This window comes from Delphinus delphis, chromosome 8, assembly GCF_949987515.2.
Source record: "Delphinus delphis chromosome 8, mDelDel1.2, whole genome shotgun sequence".
Lineage (NCBI taxonomy): Eukaryota > Metazoa > Chordata > Mammalia > Artiodactyla > Delphinidae > Delphinus > Delphinus delphis.
This window is the reverse complement of record NC_082690.1, coordinates 57,045,822-57,066,325: the sequence shown is the minus strand read 5'-3', so window position 1 is coordinate 57,066,325 and position 20,504 is coordinate 57,045,822. Positions and strand designations below refer to the sequence as shown.

General features: G+C 38.0%; 1 protein-coding gene across 1 annotated transcript in view; it reads left to right on the top strand.

Annotated features, from left to right (window-relative positions):
• Positions 1-20,504, top strand: part of UVRAG (UV radiation resistance associated) — a 363,917-nt gene that overhangs the window by 222,486 nt on the left and 120,927 nt on the right. The window contains 4 exon segments of the mRNA XM_060018254.1: positions 1,026-1,110; positions 2,870-2,957; positions 3,864-3,924; positions 12,279-12,444. Coding sequence (XP_059874237.1) covers positions 1,026-1,110; positions 2,870-2,957; positions 3,864-3,924; positions 12,279-12,444 — 400 coding nt within the window.

Genomic DNA, 20,504 nt, shown 5'->3' with positions numbered 1-20,504 from the left:
AATTTCCTGAGACAGGCTCATTTTCTTAGAGTAGGAAGATGTAAAAGGATTTTATGATCACATGAATGAAAATGGAAGTTCCAAAGTTGATATAAATACAAAAGACCAGACTTATACACAAATATTAATCATTGCAATGCTAAAGCAATCCTGTAGTGGAATTGAGGTATTGGGGTATCAGTTAAAATGTGTAATATTCTTTTAATTCACATCTATGGAGTTAAATTTTACAAGCCATTAAACATTGTAACTCAGACTATCTGTCAACATGTAAAAATGCTTGAGACATAATTTGGAAAAATCAGAATACACCTTTCCTGCACACTGTGATTGTAACTAAAACTACTTATGTATATGAATAAGATGAAACTTCATAAAAAACTTAATATTGATGAACTATATTGTAGTAGTCAATATGCGGGTAATTTTTCCTGCTCTACTTTTTATACTTTCAGTAATGTTATATAGCATTTGCAGTTAAAAACAAATTAACCACCTTTTTAGAAAAAATTAAGCTTTACTTTTTAGTGCAGTTTTAGGTTCATAGCAAAATTGAACAGAAGGTACAGATTCCCCATATACTCCCAACCGCCCACCTGTGCAAAGCTTCCCCCACCAAAGTGGTACATTTGTTACAATTGATGAACCTTTAGTGAATCATCCTTAACACCCAGAGTCCATAGCCAGTTTTTTAAAAAATGAAGTCTGAATTTTGAAAATTGCATCCGGGTTTCTTCGTCAGTGACCCAGAAATCTGTAGGCAGAGAATCCTAGACTCTTACTCTTTGACTCCTGCTAGAAGCTGTATAAAAATGGAAGCAACAACAACAACAAAAAAAGGAAGCAATAGGAAGTTTATTCTCATTAATCCCCCCAGAAGTCCTCCAACCCCAACCCATTTTACCTTTTAACTTTTTTTATTTCCCTCTCACAGTCAGGGGACTGGGCTCTGCCTGTTTGGTTGTGACTGGGCAGTCCTGTCTGCAGTGTTCCATCTGGAATTGTCTCCTTTCGTCTCTCTCTAGGAAGTGCATTTTCGGCTGAGCACCTCAAGCTTCAACTCCAGAAGGAATCCCTAAATGAGTTGAGGAAGGAGTGTACTGCGAAAAGGTAAATGGAACACTGAGAATGGTTGTTATGAGTGTCGAGTTTACTTTGAAGAGAGGATTTGGAAAAGGAGTATTTTTAAAGCTGCCGGTATTAGTACCAGTTAATATGTTCAATGCCACTTTCACTTGTTCAACACCTACTGTGCTAGAGTCGGTTATGAGACCTCCTAGTATGTAGTCAGAATCGGAAGCATGGACACTGTTCTAGATTTCAGGGCCACAGCACTGTGACTTAATGTTTGAATCTCCTCCTCTTCCTGTCTTCTACCTTTAGTGCAGCTTACAGTTTTTCTTCAGTAACTCCTTCAGACTGCTGTTAGCTCTCTTGGCTGACCTCAACAGCTCCCAGGTTCTCTCTCTAACATCAGTCTCTCCAGTTTTCAGTTCATCCTCCATGTTGCTAGCAGACTTCTCCTAAAATACTTTTTTTTTTTTTTTTTTTTTTGCGGTGCGCAGGCCTCTCACTGTTGTGGCCTCTCCCGTTGCGGAGCACAGGCCCCGGACGCACAGGCTCAGTGGCCATGGCTCACGGGCCTAGCCGCTCCGCGGCATGTGGGATCTTCCCGGACCGGGTCACGAACCTGTGTCCCCTGCATTGGCAGGCGGACTCTCAACCACTGCGCCACCAGGGAAGCCCTCCTAAAATACTATTTTACCATAATTTTTTCTCTTCTTAAGAACCAATGGTGATTGTTTTGCCTCACTGTCAAATAACCTTCAATAAAATGGCCCCATACAGCTGTAGCTAATTGCAGTCGCTCCGTGACATTCATTTAACAAATGCTAATAGTTTTTCCCGGTATTTTTTCCAGCACATGCTTAACTTGTTACCACCTCTGATCTTTTCCTCATCTTCACTCACTTTTCCTAGAAAGTCATCCCATCCTGCATTTTTCTTTAAGAAACCTTAGCAATTGAGAAACCTGAAAAGAACCTTGGAGATCATCTAATCCTCTCAGTTTGCAGATAGGAAAGCAAAGCTCTGGAGGTTACTCTGTCCATTTCACTAGGAAAGCAGGACTAAATCCCTTTAAGTCTTCAGTGCTCTTTGCATTGTACTACTTTAGATTCCACTTTGACCTACTGTTTCTCCTAAATTACCTCCTTTTTAATTGTTGACACAGCTGAGCAGGTAATATGCTCTACGGGTATTTTAGCTGTTGGTCATGTTTCTTAAATAGTTCAAGAAGAGCTACATCATCTCATGCCACAGCTTTTTGCTTTGTCCTTTTTTTATTCTGTTATTTTTGTAATATGGCAGCAGGTTATTTTTTGAGGTAGTTATAACATCTGTAGTTGTAAATGAAAATAGAATACTTCTTTGAGGAAATACCATATGGATATTTCCTAAAAACAAATTGGCCTCAGGTTAAATGAGACCTTGGTCAGCTTACTGAGCCTCTCTAAATCTTGTTTTCTTGTTTGTACAATGGGTATAGTAATATCAACCGAGTAAGTTGTTGTAGTAATTAAAGCCATTTGTGAAGCTCCTGGCATGTAGTAGTAGGTGCCCAGCCAGTGATTTTGTACGTTTCACATCTCTTAGCATGGTGCTGGACACATAAAATAGGCCTCTATAGTTAGCTTGATTGATAGTATTTAGTGATAGGTCATGACTCACGTTAGCTATTATTCTTGCTTCTACTTCTGTGGCCCAGTACAGACCATTAATCTTTCTCTGCATCAGTTAGGTGGAAATAACTGTGAGAAAGCATGCAAGCATGTTTTTTTTAACAAATGTGCTTTTTTTCCCTCATTAGAGAACTCTTTCTGAAGACTAATGCCCAGTTGACAATTCGTTGCAGGCAATTACTATCTGAGCTTTCCTACATTTACCCTATTGATTTGGTAAGTTTCAAATTTTCTAGGGAAAAAAAAAATTTTTTTTAAGATGATTTCTGTTTGAAATTTTCTCTCAAAGCAAAAACTCATTGCTCTAGTCTTAATCATACGCTCTGTCATGATTCATTCAGAAGCTAATATTTATTTAAAAAGTAGATTTGGAATTAGTTGGCATTAGGTTCCACCATTTGATTTTTTTTCTATCAGTTTGGTGGTGGGGTGCACTCATCTTCATCTGAAAGAATGCCGAATTATTTCTGGTTTCTTTAGGACCTTTTCACTCAACCAAATTATCAGCTTTCACCATATCTGACACATAGATGCAGATACACGTGCATTGCTTTAAAAATATAATGGCTAATTAATTTATATTTATTAGTATTACCTAAGATATTCTTGAGGTAACTGTCAGGATATTAAGTTTCTGAATCTGGTTTCTTAGAGTAAATACAAATGTAACTGGTTAGGATTTTTTTTAGAGAACTAAATCTGCTAGATTTGGTGGTTTTGTTTTCTTTTTAATGAAGAGAGACTTAAAAGACTAATTTTCTGAGAGGAAACCTAATAGGATTTTAGGTTGCTCACAGAATCTTGTTAATTCTACTTAAAAATTTTCATTTATAGCTATGAATTGGTCAAACGATAGTTTTACGATTAAAATTTGACACGGTTTTTTGCTTAGATATGATGTTTTAAATGCTTATAGTATAGAGAATTTGAAGTGTATATCAATGTACAGAACAGTATAATAAATCATCATGTACTCATCATTCAGCTTCAACAGTTTGGTTAATAATTTGAGTCTATGGCAGTATTGTCTTTGAATTAATACTGACGTAAATTTTTTAGATTTAGAACTTCTTTGCTTTATACATAAACAAAATTAATTTCATTCTTTGGTTGTATTTACAGAATGAGCATAAGGATTACTTTGTATGTGGTGTCAAGTTGCCTAATTCTGAGGACTTCCAAGGTATTTTATGTCTTATACTTCTAAAGATTTGGTATAATGTATGGGTATGTTGCAGGGAAAAAGAGAGATAGCTTGAAATGTTGGTTGCCTGGCACTTTATCCAGAAGGGTTTCTGGACCTTCTGTCCCTTTCCAATTGTAAGTATATAGAGTCAGATTCCCTGATGGAAGACTTAAGAGGATATTTGGTCTAGTCATGAAAAAACAAAAAAATTGTTGAACTTTCTATTTGAAAGTTAAAAGAAAATACTTTTTGAATGAGCTTTAAGAAAATCAGACAGCAGGATTCTCAAGAATACTAATAATATCCCTGTCCTTTTGGTTTGATTTTTCATGAAAAATTTGTGTTGGGAGCAAAGCAATAAACATTAATTTGTTCTATTTAGAAAACCATATTTCTGCTGATGTAAAATGTATTTGAAAATTTAATTTTGTGACATTCCCACCCCCGTAGGTTAAACTTGTTATACTGTCATTTCTGTCCTCTTTTAACTAAAATAAATTTACATTAAAGATGTTATAGATATGATTCATAGTAATTGCTATATTTAAAAATATTTTTCCTAATCCCTTTACCAGTATGCCAGAGAAAAGAACTTATTTTATTTGGCATATTGGTTAGAAAGATTACTTTTATTGTTAGCAAAGTGGGTTCTTTTCTCCTAGTATAAACAATGCTTTGAGGACTGTTAAGTAGTTGTGTAGATTATTCCCAAAGCTAGCACATTAATCTATTTGGGAATAAGTTATTCAAGAAGAAAGCATTACTAGTTCTGATTGGGACTTTCTTCCATTTCCCTATAAAGAAAATGTTGTTATTTGTGGTCCTTTAACATTTAAGACTGTTTTAATATATTACCTCCTTTGTCCTTTACAACAAGACTTACAAGTAGTTGGGACATAAGAAGAGTGATACAAATGAACCTAGCTATGAAACAGATACAGAATCAGGGACACAGAGAATAGACTGGTGGTTGCCAAGGGGGAGAGGAGTGGGATTTTGGGATTAGCAGATGCAAACTGGTATATATAGAATGGACAAACAACAAGTTCCTACTGTATAGCACAGGGAACTATATTCAGTATCCTGTGATAAACCATAATGGAAAAGAATATGAAAAAGAATGTAAATATATGTATAACTGAGTCACTTTGCTATATAGCAATAATTAATACAACATTGTAATTCAACTATACTTCAATAAAAAATAAATTAAAAAAAAAAGGAAGAGTGATTAAAACAGGAATGGGAAGACCTATGTTTGAGTCCTGGTTCCCCTTCTAGAAACCATCTATTTTGGAACAAGTCATCTAAGCTTTGAGTTGATTTTCTAATTGATAGTATGAGCACATTAGTTCATGTACTACCTGTTTTACATGATTGTTAAGATTTTATTTAAGGGCAAGACATTTTGCCTTATAAGGAAGGTGGTATAATCTCATTTTACAATGTGTAAATGAGCTATTTAGTGACTTGCATGAGACCACAAAAGCTAAGCAATGATCTTGCTGGGATTTGTCTGGTTTCCACTGTACAGTGTTCCCTCTAATCTCTGTAAGTCATACAGATGTGCTTTGGTGTTAATTTTAGGTGTTACTTTTATGTTATCGTGTCTTGAAGCTCATGACACATCTTTTCCCCCATTCTTTCATTCCTTCGCTTATTTAATAAACCTATTAAGTACCTTGAGCCCTGTGTCAGGTTGCAGGGATACAGAATATTCATTTATTGAAAAAAATATCAGTTGAGCACCTGAATGCCAGACACTGTGCTGTGTTTTGAGGATATAATGATGGAAAAAGCAAATATATTCTCTTCTTTCATGGAGCGTACAACCTATTGAGGGAGACAGGCAATAAACAAGAAAATAAGTATTTAAAAAGTGTTTAATAAAGGAATACACTATCTTAGAGAATAGGGGAACCTACTGTAGATAAAGCAGTCAGAGAAGACCTGTCTGAGGAGGAACATTTAACCCAAAATCTGAAGGCTGAAAGGAACCAACTACACTACAGCTGGGGGAGGAGCATTCTTAGAAGAGGGAGCGGTCATGATGGAGGATATGGAGGAATGGGCTTGATATATCTGAAAAAATTCAGGGTGAGGGGCATGGGAGAAGATACCTGTATTTTGGGCAGATCATGTAATCTCTCAGAGCTTAATTTCTTCACCTGTAAAATGAGGTAATATTTACATCTTAAGTTCATTGTGATGATTGACTGAGATTGCATTTGAAAGGGCTTTTCATATAGAAGGCACTCAATAAATGTAACTGGAATTAGTTGCAAGAGAGAGGAAGGAAGGAAGGACAGAAAAGACCAGAGCAGCCCTGTGTAGCTGGAGCATAGTGAGAAAAGGGAAGAGTTCCATCAGAAGAGGTAAGAGAGTCAGCCAGGGCCTTGAGGCCACTGGAAGGAGTTTCTATTTTATTCTCAGTGGAGTGGGAAACCCCTGAAGGGCTTCAAGAAGGGGGATGATATGAGTTGATTTATGTTTTTTAAAAGTCACTCTGGCTGCTAAATACAGAATGATCTGAGAGGCGGCAACAAGAGAAGCAGGGCTATCGGTATTGGAGTATCACCTTAATTCGTTCTGGGATGTTTCTTGATTCTATTTTTGTTTTCTGGAGGTGATTTATTTCCTAGTTTTTCCTAGCTTTTGTTTGCTATCTATACTTAGTATGCCCAACAAGCTGAATACATTCCTTCTTCCCTTAAAAAAGTTAGTTTAGCTTTCAAGCGCAGTTTTTACTGCTAAAACAATGAAATGGGAGATAAAATGAAATAAATATTTAATTCTACTCTAAGGCCCTGTTTACTACCCATGACTCCTAGGAATCAGAAATTTTAAGCAGCACATATGGTAGTATTGGACTTTAAAATCTTACGTTGGCATTCTGTAAGGCACTTCCAGGTACTAAATTTACTGAGTGCCTTGTGTGTGTCATTTACGGTGTCAGGTGCTGGGAGTATACAAAGGGGACCAAGGCATTGATCCCACCTCCATGAAACTTCAGTCCACTTGAGGTTAACGAGGCACTTAGAAGTTTATACCAGGTACATGGGACTCAGAGAGTGGGAATAATCAGGTCTGTCAGGAGGGAATCAGGAAAATCTTTATAGAGAAGATGATACCTGAGGTATTTTAAAAGATGAAATAGTATTCCCCTTTTGAAAGAAGGATGGGACATTTTAGGTTCGGTGAGTAGAAATATGGTAACATGGAACATCATACATGATGCTGTCTTGTTTATTTAATTCTCACCACTGTGAGAATTAATTCCTTCTGTGAGGGAAAGAGTTATACTCAACTTTTTTTTTTAAAGACAAGAAAATTGCAGCTCAGAGAGATTAGTTAATTTTTCCGAAGACTCATACTAGCCAGTGGCAGAGCTAAAATCATCCCTGGTCGGCCTGATTTTTAAGGTCCATATTATTCCTGTCATGATGCAGTTTTCTTCCTTGTTTTGAATAATAACCTCTTCCAGACTTCTGACAACTTTCAGTGTTCTGTAGCAGCTGCATTCTTAGTAAGACTCTAGTGAGAGAACTCTAAACCGGTTATTCTGTTATATTCATGAGATTTTGCTGGGATAGACTTTACATTGTATGGCTTGATACTGTTTGGGAAACTCCTCCATAGTGACCCAACACTTATTGTGCTCTTCTCCTCTTCTAACTGGGTAAGTTTCAGTTAGAGTATTCCAGAGAGACTGGGACACAACGGGAGAAAATTGTCCAGTGAAGGGTATTCATTTGAGTTCCATTGACTGAGACATTTCTCATCCAAAAATAAAAAAAAAAAAGAAAACTGTTTGTGTGTGTTTTTAAGTAATCCATAACATGAGAGCCTTTCGTGGTAATGAGACCCAGATTTCCTTCTGTGTCTGTATCCCTTCATACAGGCATGATTTCTTGGAAAGGAGAGTCCATATGTCAAACAGTGTCTCATTGAGAACATGGAATGATTCCATACATGCTGTGGCAATGATTAGAGTCTTAAATATTTTGTCCTGTCTGGATCAGTGGGTGCATGGTTCCTTACCAAATCAGCTGCCTCAGTGATTGGGAAGGCAGGATGGTAAGAGCTTTTAGATCACTTATTGTACTTGGATGCATTTGAATATTAATAGTTTGTCCAACATATAAGTCAGAGGGACATTTGAATGAATTTATAATGTTGTCATGGCCATTGTGGGTTTGTGGAATCTATTATCATAACAATTACATAAAAGATTTAATTATAAAAATTACTGCAGCCCCGAGTAGATACCTACATTTAAAAAACAAACCAGGGCTTCCCTGGTGGCGCAGTGGTTGAGAGTCCGCCTGCCAATGCAGGGGACACGGGTTCGTGCCCCGGTCCGGGAAGATCCCACATGCCGTGGAGCGGCTGGGCCCGTGAGCCGTGGCCACTGAGACTGCGCGTCCGAAGCCTGTGCTCCGCAGTGGGAGAGGCCACAACAGTGAGAGGCCCAAAAAACCAGAAATATTTATTATGAGGAAACTGCAGAATTTTGTTGTTTGTAAGCCCCTTAAAACATTGTTTTAATAAGGGCTTTTTCACTTACCTGAGTCTACAGTTTATTCCTGTTCCTCCCTGAACCCTCCCACTCCCCCTCTAACTTCTTTTCACCAACAGACCTATCATCTGTGACCTTTCTAACCCCCAGAGCAGCATAAGGAATACAAGCCTCTGCTCTGCATTAGGTGTTAGGGGCGTCATTAATGCTTACTGGAAAAGCACACCCCAGAGAGCCAGGTTTTGGCTTTGGCAGGTAAAAAGCCTTTTAGATCTTGGAATGCTGGAAACCTTAAACCTTTTGGTTTTTTTAGCTAAAGTGATTGGCAACAGAATGTGACATCTGAGGTTTCGTGGCCAGCAATAGCCATAATTAACCACATGAGCTCACATTTTCCCACTGGAGGTACAGTGGTCTTGGGGTGATGAAAGTGACTTCCCTACCAGGAGGTGGTTTTCCTTTTGAGGGTATTGGAATACCCTTGGGCCCTGTAATGCCTTACCCGTGGTCCTTTTAAAATGCTTTTTAATATAAAACTTCAATATTGGAAATCCAACACCACAGTGTTTAACTGTGAGGCTGTGACAGAGCACTATGGCCTGGAATAGGAAACAACCTAGGGTTTTTAATGGGTGGAGTGGGGAGTCTTGTGGTGGAAACAATGGTGAGTGTGAACAACTAGAATCAAAACTGATTTCCAGTATTACCCAGTTTTCCGTTTTTGCTATTTCTTTTTGGTTTTTGATGTACATATATAAGATTCTCTTAGAGATGCCCTTTTATGTTTAAATTTAATCAAAATTGTTTTTTTTTGTTGTTGTTGTTTTTGTTTTTGTTTTTTTTGCGGTACGCGGGCCTCTCACTGTTGTGGCCTCTCCCATTGCGGAGCACAGGCTCTGGACGCTCAGGCTCAGCAGCCATGGCTCACGGGCCCAGCCGCTCCACGGCATGTGGGATCTTCCCGGACCGGGGCACGAACCCGTGTCCCCTGCATCGGCAGGCGGACTCTCAACCACTCTGCCACCAGGGAAGCCCTGTTTTGTTTTTAACTAATTAATTTTATTTATTTATTTTTGGCTGCTTTGGGTCTTCGTTGCTGCATGCAGGCTTTCTCTAGTTGCGGCGAGTGGGAGCTGCTCTTCGTTGCAGTGTGCAGGCTTCTCATTGCGGTAGCTTCTCTTCTTTAAGCTGCACAGGCTCTAGGTGCACAGGCTTCAGTAGTTGTGGCGCACGGGCTTAGTTGCTCCGCAGCATGTGACATCTTCCCGGACCAGGGCTCAAACCCGTGTCCCCTGCATTGGCAGGCAGATTCTTAACTACTGCGCCATCAGGGAAACCCACAAAATTGTTTTGATTATTGGAAGGAGATGGTGTTAGAAGACCAGTTTCCGTTCTTTTAATATATATGTGGATGTAGTCCTCGAAATAGGCAAACTTAATTCTTTAGTATTACCCTTTTAGTAATACGGAAAACTGGAGATGCTTGAGTGTTTAGCTTTGGATAGATTTTTTAAACTATAGTTTGCACTTGACCTATTTTGGGCAGGCTAACTGAGAGGCATTCTGATTTTTGGAAGTTTTCAAATCTTTTTCTGTCAGGTCACATACGAAAGGAAAAGCTTACTTACTGTAAGTACTTACTGTACAGTAAGCTTACTTACTGTAAGTTCTTACAGTTCTTACTGTAAGAGCTTACTTACTGTAAGTTCTCTTTTTCTTCCTCTCCCCTCAAAAGAAGGTTCTGAAAGACCAAGTCCTTTTACTGATAGAAATATTTTAAATTTGATAAGCCCTATTCTTTAGAGAAAGCAGGAGGCAGGATTCAGCAACATCTGATGGAACTCACCATCCCAGCTGTGCTTCCAGGGATAAATATTTGGGGGGCTGGGGTGTAGATAGAATTCTCTCTCCCACTCCGTCACTCATAGTTTTTACTTATATGGCTTTGACCAAGTCACTTATGCTACGTGAATCTTATTTTTCTCATTTCTAAGTTGATAGCATCAGATGCAGTGATTTCTAAGGTTTCTCCTGGCTCTAATATTATATATGATGATTAAATTATAATGTAATGCATTTACAATGTAATGTAATTTCAGTCTCTAAGGTAGTCTGATATACATATTTCAACAGTAGGAAAGTATTATAGTACTGTGAGTCTGGGCCAAGAGCACATGGTCTCTAAAAATAGGATTCTCGTCAGTTAGGGCATGCCCAGTAGTCAGTTGAAAGGAATGCTGTTTGATTTTTTTTTCATCAGTTTGATTTGAGAGAACATGTTACCAAGGAGTTTTTATGTGTTCTTTGCCCTTACTAGAAAAGTGTGAAGAAACTAAGATAATACACGTGTGTTATATGCTTGGTGTGTTCTAGGCTCCAAAGTTAAAAATTGTTACATTCCACAGTAAAGTCCTGCGACAGTATGGTAGAGTGCTTAAAGACAGAGGCATCCGTGTCAGGTCAACCCACATACTAGCTATCTTAGTTTGGAGAGGTTCCTTAACTTCTTTGAACCTTATTTCTTCATCTATAAATTGAATGAAATAGCATATAAAACGTGCCCAGTTTATTAATTGTTGATGAATGAATGACTATCAGAAATAAAGCATCATGGTCAATTCCTGGCAGAAAAAAAAAGTGTACAATAAAAGTTACCTATTTTTACAGTATGATCAAGGAATCTGCTTTGGTAGTCAAGGGTGGAGAATGCACTGAGTAGTATACGGCTATAGTAGGGGTCCTACAGTAGGAAGGTAGTGCTTAGATAACCAAGTTTAAATATAAAAAAGAAGAATGTGGAAAATATTACTAATAATTGAAGTTAAAGGTACTCTTAAAAATCAGGAAATACTCAAGCCAAAGTCATCTCAATCATTTCAGCCTTTCTCTAGCCAGATGTGTTCCAGATATGTGTTAAATGTGTGTATGTGTGTGTGTGTGTGAGAGAGAGAGAGAGAGAGAGAGAGAGAGAACTTTTTAAAGTATTTTAAGAATATTGTATACCAAGCAGTTACTTTTTCCTTACCCCTGGGGCAAGCTTAAAACTTTTTATTGTATTACCCTCAGTTCTGGGTACCTGAATGATTATTTGTCGCTTGGTAGGCAGTAGCAGAAATCTAGATGTTGAGTTAAAAATCTGTGACTTCTTAAAAGATACATACTTATGTTTGACTGTAGGAGACATGTATTTTTTCCAACAGTTGCTTCCACACAAAAATTGCATAAATAGAATATATATGAACAATGTGGTTTTTGACCTTTTACTATTTAAAACATTTTTTTCTCCTTATCCTATCTCAAACTTCACAGACTTAAACAATGCTGTCCTTATGAATATTGAGAACATACCCCATAAGGATGCACTGTGCTGTTTCACTTCACCTTGGAATTAATAACGTTGTACAACAGTACAGCTGTTTTGCTTATAAAGTTGTTAACGAGTAAAATGTATAATGTTAATATAGATGTAATGTTTAAACCTCTGAAACTAATTTTTGCATTGTATAATAGACTCAGGTATTATTTTTGCCCTTAAAAATGCTGGGAAAGAGAGTAATGGAGATTTGAATGCAGTAAGAACTCTTAAGATTATATATCAAATTTTAATCTCATCACATTAATTATTGGGGAATAGTTTTAAATGTAGTAGATGAAATTTCAAATCTTATTAATGTGTTTAGATTTCTATAAAATTCATATAATTTAGATAGGTGAATAATATTTTATCAATTATTTCTTATAAAATCTCTCTTGAAATTGATTTATTATGATCTCATAGGTACATTTATAAGGTAAATAGTTATTTTCTATTTCTCTGTTTTTGAATTTACAGCAAAAGATGATGGAAGCATTGCTGTTGCCCTTGGTTACACTGCACATTTAGTATCAATGATTTCCTTTTTCCTACAAGTGCCCCTCAGATATCCTATAATTCATAAGGGATCGAGATCAACAATCAAAGATAATATTAATGACAAGTTGACTGAAAAGGAGAGAGAGTAAGTATCCTTTTAAAATATTCTTTTAACATTAAGGCAGTATGAAGCATCGACTGTATTAAAAATATAAAATGTGACCTAGATTGTGGTGATTTTTGTATATCCTTTGTAAAGTGCTCCATTTCTTTAAAATAGAGTGTAGTCAAAATTGCTGTTGATAGCAAAATTGACTCATTCAAATTTAATTTGCTTTTGTGAGGTAAGTATCATATACTCTGCAAATATTCATGTAATATCTGTTGCCGCTAGTCACCAAATGAAATGCTTAAAGATTTGTCAGAGAGACAACCAGGAAAAAGATAAAAGACTTAACAGCAGATTGTACATATCTAAAAAATGGGTTTGTGAACTGGAAGATAGCCCAGGAGAAAATACCTGACCAGGCACAAGTACAAAAGAGATGGATTTATCAAAAAGTGCTAGACATATGTAGGACACAATAAAAAGTCTAATATACATATAATTGGAGTCACAGAGAGGGAGAAGAGAGCACACAGGGTAATTGTAACATTTTAAGAGATAATGACAGAGTTCAAATTTGACAAAAGACATCAAGCTATAAGTTCAAGAAGCATTAAATACAACACAAAATATGTTCAAAGCAAACATACTTAGGGGAATTATAGTAAAACAGCTGAAAACCAAAGAGATAAAATGAAAATATTAAAATTACCTAGAGAGAAAAGAGATTTGCCTCAAAAGAGCAATAATAAGGCTGAAAGCTAATTTCTTAAGAGAAACATTGGGAACCGGAGATGATGCAGTGACTTTTTTTTTTTTTTTTTTTGCAGTACGCGGGCCTCTCACTGTTGTGGCCTCTTCCGTTGTGGAGCACAGGCTCCGTACGCGCAGGCTCAGTGGCCATGGCTCACGGGCCCAACCGCTCCGCGGCATGTGGGATCTTCCCAGACGGGGGCACGAACCCGTGTCCCCTGCATCGGCAGGCAGACTCTCAACCACTGCACCACCAGGGAAGCCCTGCAGTGACATTTTTAAAGCATGTAAAATGATACTGCCAACTTAGAATTCTGTATTCAGTGAATTATCCTTCAAAAGTAAAGGCAGGGGACTTCCCCGGTGGCACAGTGGTTAAGAATCTGCCGCCAGTGCAGGGGATATGCCATGCCATGGAGCATGCCATGGAGCAACTAAGCCCGTTCACCACAACTACTGAACCCCATGTGCCTACGGCCCGTGCTCCACAACAAGAGAAGCCACCACAATGAGATGCCCGCGCACCACAATGAAGAGTAGCCCCCACTCGCCGCAACTAGAGAAACCCCACGCAGAGCGATGAAGACCCAATGCGGCCAAAAATAAATTAATTTAAAAAAAAAAAGTAAAGGCAAAATAAAGACATTTCAGACTATCAGTACTGAGAAAACGCATCTGAGCAGACCTATACTAAGGGAAATACTAAAGGCAGAATAAAAATAATCTAGCATAGAAACATGGAAATGCCTCTCCTCCAGAGATTCTGATTCAGTTGATAAGCCCAGACATGAGATATATTTTTCTAAAGCCCCTGAAGTGACTGTAATGTGCAGCCAGGTTTGAGAACCACTGTTCTACTGATGGATTGCGAATGTTGTGTTCGTGGGCGTGAAGAAATGAAATATCCTCCACTCTATTTAGGAAACTGCAAGAGAAAAGGCAGGAAAGGTGAGCATCAGTGGAAGAATTTAGTACTGTATCTGGTAGGGCTTGTAAGTGGAGGGCTGGGAGCGTGTGTATAGTTCTATTCAGTTCCTTTTCAAAGGCATTGATTACTTTATAGCCCAAGTATTATTTTCAATTTCAAAACCTTTTATTTAAAGAGAGTCTGAAATATATATGTTTGACAGAAGGGGACATGAGTATGGTTTCTTTCCTCTTTTTAAAAAATTGAGGTGAAATTCACATAACATAACTTTTTTAAAGTGTACAATTCAGTGGCATTTAGTATCTTCATGGTATTATGTAATCACCACTTCTGTCTAGTTCCAAAACATTTTCATCACCCTGAAAGAAAACCCTGTATCTATTAAGTAGTCACTCCCTGTTCGCCTACCCAGTAACCCCTTTCTTCAGTCCCTGGCAACCACCCCATTTGCTTTCTGTCTCTATGGATACCTCTTCTGGATATTTCGTATAACTGGAATCATTTACGACATGTAACCTTTTGTTTAGGGTTTCTTTCACTTAGCCTAATATTTTCAGTGTATCCACGTTGAGCACAATCAGTGCTTCATGTACTTTTATGGCTGAATAATATTCCATTGAATGTATATACCACATTTTGTTTATGCATTCATCTATTGATGGGCATTTGGGTTATTTCCACTTTTTGGCTGTGATCATTCATGTACAAGTATTTGCTTGAGTATCCATTTTCAGTTCTTTCGAGCATATAACTTGAAGTGGAATTGCTGGGTCATATGGTAATTCTATGTTTAACTTTTTGAGGCACCACCAAACTGTTTTCCACAACAGCTACACCAGCTTACATTCCCTGGTATAAAGTGGTATACATATCATTGTGCTTTTGATTTGTATTTCCTTAATGACTAATGATGTTGAGCATTTCTTCATGTTCTTGCTGGCCATTTGTATATCTTGTTTGGAGAAATACCTACTCAGATTTTCAGCCTGTTATTTTTCCTTTCAGTTTTATTGAGATATAATTGATATACAGCACCATAAAAGTTCAAGGTGTACAGCATAATGACTGACCTATATACATCATGAAATGCTTACCACAGTAAGTTTAGTGAACACCCATCATCTCATGTAGGGAAAACAATTAAAGAAACAGAAAAAAATTTTTTTCCTTGTGATGAGAACTCTTAGGACTTACTCTCTTAACCACTTTTATTTATAACATTCAGCGGTATTAATTATATCAATCATGTTGTATGTTACATCCCTAGTACTTGTTTATCGTATAACTGGAAGTTTTTACCTTTTGACTGCCTTCATACAATTTCCTCCCACCCCTTACCCCTCCGCCTCTGGTGACCATAAATCTGATCCCTTTTCCTATGAGTTTGTTTGGTTTTGAAGTACAGTTGACCTACAACACTATGTCCTGGTAACAACATAGTGATTTGATTTTTTTGTGCATTTCAAAATGATCACTACAATAAGTCTAATTATTGTCACCATACGAAGATATTACATAATTAAGACTATACTCCCCACACTGTACAGTTCAAACCCGTGACTCATGTAATTTATAACTGGAAGTCTGTACCTCTTAATCTTCCTCACCTCTTGCCCATATTTTTAATTGGGTTGTTCCTGTTTTCGTTGAGTTGTAAGACTTCTTTGTATATTCTGCATACTAGACTCTTATCAGGTAAATCATTTGCAAGTATTTTCTCCCATTCTCTAGGTTGTTACAGTTTAAGGCCTAAAATTAAGGTCCGTATTATGTGCTGCCTGGATATCTGGTGAAACCAGGAGGGCCTTGAATAGTCCCTCCCAACTCTGCTCCCATGGATCAGGCCCCCTATCCAAACAACCCTCTTTATTCAGGGGTCTAGGTAGTCTCTGCTTATTCCTGAGTAGTAAATTTCAGTTCCTTGCCAGATGGGTAATTATGGAAACAAACCAATCACATCCTCCCCTGGGAACCAATCATCACCACTCTGTCCTTTTCATACTACAGAGCCTGCCACCCATAGCTCCTGGTTGTTCGCTCTCTTCTCAAGTGTAACCCCATGTGAGTCTGTGTGGCATGCAGTGTCCTCCTCCCCTGGGATTTGAGTATGTGTGACCAGTAATATGCTTTTAATCTCATATGTCCAGTGTCAGATGTTGAGTGTTCAACCATCCCCATGACCCTAGGGGTCTCTTATCAATGGGGTGAATAAGAGGAGATTAAAATAGTTGTTTTACTTTCTTTATAGTGTACTTTGATGCATAAAAGTTTCGGATTTTGATCAGGTCTAATTTATCTATCTTTTTTGTGTGTGTTTGTTTTTAGAGCTTTTGGTTTCATATCTAAAATCCATTGCTAAATCCGAGCTCATGAAGATTTACCCCTTTGTTTTCTTGAAATAGTCATAGCATTTTATCTCTCATATGTAGGTCTTTGACCCACTTTGGGTTAATTTTTGTATATGTTATGGCTTAGGGGTCCAACTCCATTCTCTTACATTAGGATATCCAGCTGTATCTGCATCATTTGTTAAAGAGACTATTCTTTCCTCATTGAATGGCTTTGGCACACTTGTTGAAAATTAATTAGCCGTAGAGTATTTCTGAACTCTCAGTTCTAGTCCACAGGTTCATATGTCTATTGTTATATATCAATTCCACAATAAACTCTGAAATTGTGAATGCTCCAACTTTGTTCTTTTTCAGTACTTTTCTGGCTATTCAGAGCCCTTTGCAATTCCATATGAATTTGAAGATCATCTTTTCTATTGCTGCAAAGAGGGCCTTTTTTTTTTTTTTAACATCTTTATTGGGGTATAATTGCTTTACAATGGTGTGTTAGTTTCTGCTTTATAACAAAGTGAATCAGTTATACATATACATATGTTCCCATATGTCTTCCCTCTGGCGTCTCCCTCCCTCCCACCCTCCCTATCCCACCCCTCCAGGCTGTCACAAAGCACCGAGACAATATCCCTGTGCCATGCGGCTGCTTCCCACTAGCTATCTACCTTACTACGTTTGTTAGTGTGTATATGTCCATGACTCTCTCTCGCCCTGTCACAGCTCACCCTTCCCCCTCCCCATAACCTCAAGTCCGTTCTCCAGTAGGTCTGTGTCTTTATTCCTGTCTTACCCCTAGGTTCTTCATTACATTTTTTTTTCTTAAATTCCGTATATATGTGTTAGCATACAGTATTTGTCTTTTTCTTTCTGACTTACTTCACTCTGTATGACAGACTCTAGGTCTATCCACCTCATTACAAATAGCTCAATTTCGTTTGTTTTTGTGGCTGAGTAATATTCCATTGTATATATGTGCCACATCTTCTTTATCCATTCATCTGATGATGGGCACTTAGGTTGTTTCCATCTCCGGGCTATTGTAAATAGAGCTGCAATGAACATTTTGGTACATGACTCTTTTTGAATTTTGGTTTTCTCAGGGTATATGCCCAGTAGTGGGATTGCTGGGTCATATGGTAGTTCTATTTGTAGTTTTTTAAGGAACCTCCATACTGTTCTCCATAGTGGCTGAACCAATTCACATTCCCATCAGCAGTGCAAGAGTGTTCCCTTTTCTCCACACCCTCTCCAGCATTTATTGTTTGTAGATTTTTTCATGATGCCATTCTGACTGGTGTGAGGTGATACCTCATTGTAGTTTTGATTTGCATTTCTCTAATGATTAATGATGTTGAGCATTCTTTCATGTGTTTGTTGGCAGTCTGTATATCTTCTTTGGAGAAATGTCTATTTAGGTCTTCTGCCCATTTTTGGATTGGGTTGTTTGTTTTTTTGTTATTGAGCTGCATGAGCTGCTTGTAAATTTTGGAGATTAATCCTTTGTCAGTTGCTTCATTTGCAAATATTTTCTCCCATTCTGAGGGTTGTCTTTTGGTCTTGTTTATGAAAGAGGACCTTTTAATAAGCTGTTGGCTTCAGTTTGCTAGCAATTCATTGAGGATTTTTGCATGTATATTTATAAGGAATATATAGAAGACTATAGTCTTCTTGCATGGCTTTTCTGTCAGGATAATAGTGGCCTCATAGAAAGCATTATGAAGTAAGTGTTCCCTTCTCTTCTACTTTATTGGAAGAGTTTGAGGATTGCTGTTAATTCTTCTTTTAAATGTTTGTTAGAATTTACCAGTGGAGCCAAGTGGTTCTGTTCTTTTCTTTGTTGGGAGGTTTTTGATTAGTGATTCAATTTCTTATTATAGGTCTGTTCATATTTTTTATATATTCCTGACTCAGTTTATATCATTTGTGTGTTTCTAAGAACAAGACCATTTCATCTAGGTTATCTAATTTGTTGGTGACAGTTGTTCATAGTATTTTTTATAATCCCTTTCATTTCTGTAAGGTCTTTAATGATGTCTATTTTCATTTCTGATTTTAGTTGTTTGTGCCTTTTTTCTTTTCTTTTTTTTTTTTTTTACGGTACATGGGCCTCTCACCGTTGTGGCCTCTCCCGCTGTGGAGCACAGGCTCTGGACGGGCAGGCTCAGCGGCCATGGCTCACGGGCCCAGCCCCTCTGCGGCATGTGGGATCTTCCCAGACCGGGGCACAAACCCGTGTCCCCTGCATCGGCAGGCGGACTCCCAACCACTGCGCCACCAGGGAAGCCCTTTTTTATTTTCTTATTGTAGCTAAAAACTTTTAGCTAGAATGAGAAGATGTGATGGATCTTTTCAAAGAATTGACTTTTTGGTTTTGTTGATTCTCTCTGTTGTTTTTGTCTCTTTTATCTCTAATCATTATTATTTCTTTCATTCTGCTAGTTTTGGGTTTTGTTTTCTATTCCTTTAGATGTAAAGTTAGGTTACTGATATGAGAGCTTTCTTTTTTTCTCTTTTCTTTTTTTTTTTTTTTTTTTTTTTTTACAGTACGCGGGCCTCTCACTGTCGTGGCCTCTCCTGTTGCGGAGCACAGGCTCCGGACGCACAGGCTCAGTGGCCATGGCTCACGGGCCCAGCCGCTCCGTGGCATGTGGGATCTTCCTGGACCGGAGCACGAACCCGTGTCCCCTGCATCGGCAGGCGGACTCTCAACCACTGCGCCACCAGGGAAGCTCTGGTTTGTCTTACTTCTTGAGCAGTGTCTTCTGCTTTTCCTCACTGAGTGAGTTCTGACTAGGCAAAACAAAGGCAAGTACCTTGCATTAGTCCTGCAGGTCGCCCCCAGATAAGTTAGAACAAACCAACCCAAATGTTTTAGAATAAGATCTGCTCTGCTCCCTTAAGAACCAGGGGTCAGGGCCCCACAAGGGCAGCCTGCTGTCTTTAAGACCACTGCTGAGCTGGAGAGGGGGTTAAGGACAAGATAAGTAAAAATGCTGCAAAGCATTCCTTCTGATTTTGAGTTTCCTTTTTCTTGATTCATTGTTCAGCCAGTTGTTGTAAGCCTTTGACAGTTTTTGCTTGATTTTTTTTTTTCAATGTTTCTCTAGAGGGACAAGTCCTTTGATCTACTTACTGTACCATTTTTGCTGACTCCATTCCATTTGTTTGTGTAATGATGAAAAACACTACTTGTAAGGGATGAAGGGACCCCTAGGTAATTTTAAGAGGAGAGAATACCATAACCAGATATGTCTTTCACAGAGATGACCTTGTAGTTTTGTGGAGAATGCCTCCCAACCTTCTGTAGGCTCCATATTAAGAAAATTAAGTATCTCTCCAGATTTTTATCAGATTTGTGCATGATGATCTGCCTTAAAATATTAGTTATGTAGGAAGGTCACTTTGGGATCTTGAAGGAGGGGTGCTCCTCGAAATGATAATACTCTCTCTCCAGATCAGCTGCGCCCTTTAATTTGTGAAGGAGCAGCTTAACATGTGAGCACTCCCAAGTAGTATGCGCCAGTGTGAGTAGTAGTGATGATTTGTTTATTGATTGATTTTCCGAAGCATCTGGGAAGGCCAGGGAGATTTTGGTGATGACGTTACTCATTTTTTTCTTCGGCAGCCAAGAGAACCACAGGAATTGCTTTTTAGTGAATGAATTTTATATTATACCTCTATCTCCCCCTTTTCACTGAAACACAAATTGTATTTTATTGATTCTAATGTAAATACTTTTGACATTTTAATATTGCTAAAAATGAGATACATCTTACAATTAATGGCATGGTTGATAGCATTTATCTTTTCTTAGTGATACATAAGTTAATGATGCAGTTCACAGTTGATGCTGTCTTAGATTTTATGAACTATCAAATATTTTCACTGGGCAGTAAAGCACTTCAGATCCATTTTGGAACAACATAGATGTGTAAATAAATATCTAAATACAAATACATTTATTGATTATGCTTGTTGATTGAATCAGCCTCTCAGTTATTAGCCTGGATGACTGAAGGAGCAGATTAGACATGGTTTTCTTTTCTCCTGAGTGTGTCAATTTTCATGTGAAC